The sequence below is a fragment of the Notothenia coriiceps genome, unplaced genomic scaffold (assembly GCF_000735185.1).
Source record: "Notothenia coriiceps isolate Sejong01 unplaced genomic scaffold, NC01 NC01_scaffold00000897, whole genome shotgun sequence".
Classification (NCBI taxonomy): Eukaryota; Metazoa; Chordata; class Actinopteri; order Perciformes; family Nototheniidae; genus Notothenia; species Notothenia coriiceps.
The window spans coordinates 1-7,128 of NW_011333598.1; the positions used below are offsets into that span (position 1 = coordinate 1).

At 37.3% G+C, this 7,128-nt stretch overlaps 1 protein-coding gene across 1 annotated transcript; it reads right to left on the bottom strand.

Annotated features, from left to right (window-relative positions):
- Positions 1-1,200: 1,200 nt before the first annotated feature.
- nms (neuromedin S) lies at positions 1,201-6,353 on the bottom strand. The gene is made up of 7 exons (XM_010785592.1): positions 6,344-6,353; positions 5,688-5,734; positions 4,970-5,026; positions 3,949-3,975; positions 3,756-3,839; positions 2,801-2,875; positions 1,201-1,649 (listed from the first exon to the last, which is right to left on the bottom strand). Exons 1-7 carry the CDS (start codon positions 6,351-6,353, stop codon positions 1,620-1,622), a joined length of 330 nt encoding a protein of 109 aa, XP_010783894.1. The 3' UTR covers positions 1,201-1,619.
- Between the last annotated feature and the right edge of the window lie 775 nt (positions 6,354-7,128).

The following is a 7,128-nucleotide window of genomic DNA, read 5'->3' on the forward strand; positions in this document are numbered from 1 at the left end:
TGTGTTATGAAGGTGTTTCTGCATGTAAACGGTCTGCAGAGTCACAAACCCTCAAAGTACACCCTGTAGGGAGTAAAACTCTAACACAGAGAAGACCTGTCTATGCTGTCCCAGAACGCCTCGTTGGGGATTTTTTTTCTTCCGGGAACCAAGTGACATAACGGCCCCACGGATTGTTCCAAATGGACCAATTACGTTACGTCCGCGTAGCTGTTACTCACACAAACACACACACACACTGTGAGTTGGTGTGTGAGCACACACACAAACTCCCAGCCAGGCTGCGGGTGTGTGTGTGTGTTCGGGCTGGGTTTCGCTGTGTCTCGCTGTCTCGCAGACGTCCACTGGGCTCACAGGGAGGGGGGGGGCGGAGCTCCAACAAGCCGTTTAGGACAGAGAGTGAATACACATACTATACAGAGATGCTGTATGAGAAACCAATGTGAGTTTGGAACATTGAACAATATAAATGTATTCTAGTAGACCTCAACAATGGAATTATGATCAGTAGAAATGGCCATGACATGGGACCTTGAGAAATTGTGAAAAATTGTCACAAACCCAAATTTCCCCTGTGATGACTAAAGTTTTCTGATTCTGATTGGTTTACACGGTTATTGCTGTTTAATGTTTTGCATTTTATTCTAAAAATGTTTAGTCCTTTGAAGAAAAATGACATTCTTTCAGTCATATTTTAATCTTTGAAGTGTTGCAGATTTACTCAGACAATTCTGTCAAACAGCCACATCCTGTAAATGTCATCCTATTGTATTTGATTGATCTTCTCTTTGTCCCGTGTGCGTCCTCAGAGCTGGAGTGGAGGTTATCGGAGTCCGGCGCCGTGAAGACAGAGCTGGAGGAAAACCCACGGAAAGAAATCGAAGACAAGCTGATGTCATCGATCAGAAGTTCGCTTCCTTCCCGAAAGGACAGCGACTCCGAGGACGAGGACTATTAGAAACAAACGTTTATCGCTCCAGAAACGCCGTGTGGGAAACTCTCAGAGGACCTTCAGCAGAGAGGGGGAGCGTCTCCTTTATCAGCAAATACATTTCATATTAAACCATGTGGGTGGATGCTGAACTCCTGCTGGAGGACACTTGGCTGGACCTATGACCTATGACCTTCTGTTGAACCACACAGCCTCCTGTACATTTCCTCGGTGGGAAAACCATTTTGTAATCTGGAATAAACATCTGACTCCATCACCTGAATATTTACAAACACGTCAAAGACAAATTGTAACTTTTTTATTACGTTTTCATGATAATCATGTCACAAATTGTACCTGTACATTTAAGTCTGTTGAATTAAATGTGAGTTCAGCTCTTTGCCACAATCATCGGTGCCATCTTTTTCCCTTAATTCTCATTTTTTGGGTTGTTTGTGTGACTGTTATTGTTTGTTTGTATTCTGCGTACCCTTGTGTTGTGTAACTGTGCAACAATTAGTGTTCGGTAGCGCCCCACATCATCGACATGGTGGAGCAGTCTCTATGTTTTCCAGCTGTACAATCATTTATTTTCTGTTATCAAAAAGTAATTTCTCTGTCAGATGCAGCACGTCGCTCCGTCCGTAGATTCATATTTAAGCTGCATTCCTGTTCGTAGATTATTCTTCTACAACATATCCTCCGGCAGACCTCGAATCTTCATTGGGAAGAAATAAGAAAGGTCAGTTAATTGAATCTGAACTGTGATGTAATTTAAAAAGATTAACGCTGGTTCTCTTAATCGATGAACTACTCCTTTGCTTCCTGGAAAGGGTGACTTCTAGTAAACAGAAGAGAAATAGGCAAGAAACTGTTTAAATTATAATTTTCTTTCTACGAAACCTTTGTCTAACCTTCCATTCTCATTACAAAGAGCATCGAGCCTTAATATTCATTAAAAATACTGTTGGACAAAATATGCATGAAAGTATTCAGTGTTGTAGTTTCAGGATGTTACTGCCTGGACAAGTTCTTGCAACTTTAAACCAGGTCAGGCAAACATGCATGTGATCAGAAAGCCCCCTGACATATTAACTACATCTGAGAGTTAAAGAACACTATATGTACCGTCAAAAATCATAAAGAAATATAACAGGAGGACATTTACTCAATCCGAAGTCGAGGTAAAATCGTCGTTCTTCCAATAACCTAACATCCAACAGAACAATGACAACCAGTTTTACTTTCAATTGCCCTGTTTCCCTTTCCTTTGGCTATCCCACCTCCACCTGTCTGCCAATGTCTGCTAAATACCCAATCACCCAAAGCCGCGTTCAGAATGAAAGCATAAACAACTGCTTTAACTAAACTAATTACACTAACTAATGTACTTAAACAAAAACAGTAAGAAATTAAATGTTAAAGATGGGGTAGGTAATTCTCTTCAGAAACACTTTTTGTTATATTCCATGGAATGCTCTTAACATCCCGATAGCAATGAATATATTAAATGCTTTGACAACATTAAAAGATGTCATCTGTGGAAGCCGTAGTACTGTAAAAAGCACGACCAATCATCTGAGCCGGCCCGGCTAAAATAACTGGATGGCCTACCTGCCTGTCAGCCTTCCATCTGTGCACAAACTGATCTCGTGCCCTCATTGGTCATTTGCGCGTTCGTGTGTGTTGGAGGAGGGGCTCTGTGAGGAAGTCTGAAGGAAGGGGCAGATTTTGTTCAGCTGCGTACTTTCAAATTCTAGCGCACTCGAGCTGGTTTCTCCATTCTTCTTACCTACCCTACCTTTAACCTATCAAATAATATAAACTCATGTATACCTTCAACACTATATGTATGTATGTGTTTCTTACCAAAAGCACCATGTTCTTCTTCCTCCTCTGGGAGAGTTTGGGGAAAAGCCTCATCAGAGGATGAACTGAGTGAGACTGGAGGAGCAAAAGGAGAGGTGATTTAGAGAGGAACGTTCAGATGACAGAAAGCTTTGGCTTCTTTTATAAAAACGATATCTAAGTAGAAATCAACAAGTAAGGATGTGGTGTCAGTAGTGACACTGTAATTAAAACAAATCTCAGCCTACAAATTATTATTTAAACTTTAAAGCAGGGGTGGTCAAACCAAATCCGGTCCGCGGCTTCATTTTATGTGGCCCCACAAGAGCTTGCAAAGAATATAATATATTTTCAATCTTACCCTGTTGCTGTTAAACTACTGAATTTCCGCACAGGGATTAATAAAGGTACATCTTATCTTATTTTATCTACAGACGCATGTTGCCCATAAACTATATGTCCCACAATGCATCTCATTTTGTGACATGCACACTGAAAAGACTTGCAATTATTTGCCATAGACTTCTGCTTTCAGACTTAGTTATTTATGAAGTTATTACCCTATAATATAATAATCCAATGCAGAGGCAATAATATAATATAATACATTATTTCATATGTATTTATATATGTATATTAATATAGTTACAACGGGCCCTTTGAGTGCAACCATAATGCTAATGTGGCCCACGATGAAATTGAGTTTGACACCCCTGCTCTAAAGAGATGTTTGGATTCCTGAATAATGAGAAAAAATGTGTGTGATGATTCAGCTTTTGGCTCCTTTTACATAAATTACTGTCATTTTGAAAGGTGGTTTAACATTTCAAATGTTCTATCTTTGTTTTAAACATTTTTAGATACTAGATCTCTTAAATACATCATGTCTTATTTGTTAGTAAGTAAGTGGAAATGGGTCAAATGAAAGCAGTAATGTTGACATTTTTAGACATAATGGTTAAAAAGATCCTCCTACCATTTGCTTGCTGTCTCCTCTGGAGAGCACAGGTTGCTTCATGGCTCCGATAGAGTTGCGTGCTTTAGAGTAATGAAACAGGAACTGAAAAAGGGAGAACATTGAGACGTCAGTTTATGCTGCTGCTGCTGCTGAAAAATATCAGAAATAAGTAACCAATCAGAAACAAGCAGAACTGAGAGGGAACACTTACTCTTTTAAACACTTTCTGGACTTGCTCCTGTGGAGAAACAATTCAGATTATGCACACGGTGTTTATAGCTTAGATATTTCTGCTAGTTGCTTAAAGTACAAATAAGTGACACACCAATCGAACTCCTGTAAATTCAGATTTTAATGCAATGTAAAAATCAATAAAAATGTTCCATAATAAGAACATAAGACGCCACTTTCAGAGGACATTTTGTCACAAGTGTTCAACTCTAGAGTTTATTGAAAGTGGTGTTGCATAAGTGTGTGTTGCTGTTGATTGGTCCATCACAAATCAGTCCATTAGGTTTAAAAAAGAGATTAAAATGGACTCTGCTTTTGAGACCAGTTCATTTTTACTATGTGTCATAGCCAATGCTTCTAACACTACAAACTGTTAAATACTTAGAAATGAGTTTGATAATTAAGATTGTTTTAAGATGGTAAACTGAGACTTGTGTTTGCTTAGATATTTCTGCTAGTTGCATAAAGTACAACAACCGAAACCCATTTAAAGTCTGAGTTAAATGCAAGTTAGCAATCAATAAATGATTTCCATATTATACCAGTAACTGATATATTTCATCATTTTAAGGTAGCAGCATAATCACTGAACGCCATTAACTCTCAGCTTTCTCACTTCCTTGCTACCCTCCTTTTCAAATTGTGAAAGACAACCTGTATTTAGTAAGAAAACCCAACCACTATGAAAAAGCTCAATTGTGATGTTTTGAATTATTTAGGGAAAAGTTAGCCTATTCCTACTGCTCTCAGCTCTTGATTAGCAGAATCAAAAAAACTTATATTGTTGTGAAAAGAAACGGTAAACTGTTAGCAACAGAGCTTTTGGGAAATGTGTTAGTTGAATGTTGACAGCACTAAACTGCCGAAGGTCAGAGGTCACCAATCACATCCATCCACGCACTATGGTCTCATGTTCCCAGTGATTATATCAATGTGTCACAGTTCATTTGACTATAATGTTGTATATCTGAGAAATATTACAAAATACTGCATATTTTTACCTCATCCTGATCTCCCCATAAAACATCACTCAAGTCATCGCTCTGGATGTCTCGCACCTGCAGAGAAACATCAACTTCAATATGAATTCATTACAACAACACATTATTTCAGTCTCACTTCTGAGTGCAGATTCTAAAAATAAAAGAAATCTGAGGATTGGATCTGGATTTATAAGCAGATGTTTGATTTATGGACTTATTTTTGGTCCAGAGTATTATCATTAAAACAGATCTTAGATGATAGCAGTGAAATATTTCTGATAACATCTGACAAGTAGACAAACTAAAGCTCCATGGTTTCTTCGGTTGCTCTTTTCTTAACCAGATTCCACTCTGTTTTTAACTTGTGCATTTCAGAATAAACTGTTATTACTCACTTTTAATTTACATAGTATAAGATGTTTAAATTTGGTTATTTGTGGCTATCTGTACACTGACTTGAATGCTGTATATTTATATTGAGCATTCAATAGATAGTCTCTATGTATCTCACTGTCTATGTGTGTATTGTATTGAACTGGATCTTATTAATGATTGATAATTCAAGTGATTAGTTAATTAAACAACCTCCTTTTTTTAACTCACAACCCTGAAATTAACGTTTTATTATCTAGAACCAAAGAAGGCTGATTAGAAAAAGAAAAAAAAACATGCACTAACTTGTCAAAAAGTATTAATGTTACGGAAATTACATTTTTGGACGAAGATATTCCCTTACCTTTCTTAACTCTATCCCGTCTTCCCACTGATCGAAAACACTGGCATCTGTGAGGAGAGAAAATGTGAGAACATGAATAAAACATTTATGTGGAAACGTAGTGACATTCCTGTTGGCTAGCGCTCTGACACATTGTACGTGATAGGCTAAGGGGCGGGACATCTCTAAGCGGTTGACCAATCACAACAGAGCCGGCCAGCTAACCAATCAGAGCAGACTGGGCTCTGGTTTCAGACAGAGGGTGAAAAGAGGTGCTGCAGCACAGGCAGTATGAGAACAATAAAGAGCTTTTTGAATATTTTACATCAAAAATATATTTTACTTTTGTGTCTTCTGTCAATTCTTTATCAAGTAACTATGCATGAGGCTTATAAATAATTTGAAAGGCTTTAAATGCTTATTCTGACACGGTGTTAAGTGAAAGGTAGATGTATTTAATTGGTTATGTAACTAACACGTTAAAGAGCAAGAAACAGTTCATTCATAATAATCTTATTTATATAATAATAATAAAGCTTTGTCTAAATCATAATGAAGATCCTTGTAAAAATTAGATCAAATACAATTTAGTTTATTTTCTACAAATGTATGCATATGCACTGCAGATGTATAAATATAAATGAGTAACCTTTTGTTAAGGACATCAACAAACTGACCTGCTGGCATGTTATAATAGCCTCATTAATTATTAATAATTAATGAGGCTATAATTTGCATCATACCCCAAATCATGGTTTAGTTAAATAATAATCCATTCATAAATGTTTCTTCTTTTGCAATCATCCTTATGTAGTTCTTATTTCGTCCTACTTTGAACGTAAAAGAGCTACAATTATTCATGGCTCAAAAAATAATTTATTAATTATTGATACATGACTCAATAAAAATAATAAATACATTAGTTAAAGGTCACCTATCATGCTATTTTTAGGCAATAGCATAGGTCTCAGATATATAAAAAGATATAAAAAACATGTCTATGAAGTGTTTTGCTCAAAATACCAAAAAGATCTCCCATTCTAGCCATGCCTCATATCCCTCTATTTCACTTCCTGTTTCTGAAGTGCTGATTTGGGGTATAAAGCTTTAACAAATTAAAATAATTGATACAAAATAAAAAAGGAGGGGTCTGAGCTCATGCGGGACCCGGCAGCTACTGTCTAAACTAAATACTGCCGTGATGAAACGCCATATCATGGATTATCAAGGATTGTTTCTGAAACAGTATGGAGCTCAAAGGCTTTCTCTCTTGCCGGTTATACCACAAGGTGAGTTCCTTTTTACTTCCTGCTTCTTCACACACATGCTCTCCAGTACAGGTTAGCTCTGAGTGTTAGCGATGCTAATGTAAACACCGACCATATTACGTCCAAAACAGTCGGGCATTGTTTCTGATAGCAACGTTTCTGATTGGGCCGTGGGTCCACATTTCAGATATCAC

What these genes read in the sequence shown, in the direction of transcription:
- nms (XM_010785592.1), bottom strand. An exon ending in TATGGGGAGATCAGGATGAG is followed by an intron (nt 3,976 to 4,969) that starts GTAAAAATATGC and finishes GTTTCTCCACAG; the next exon opens with GAGCAAGTCCAGAAAGTGTT. An exon ending in GAGGAGACAGCAAGCAAATG is followed by an intron (nt 2,876 to 3,755) that starts GTAGGAGGATCT and finishes TTGCTCCTCCAG; the next exon opens with TCTCACTCAGTTCATCCTCT.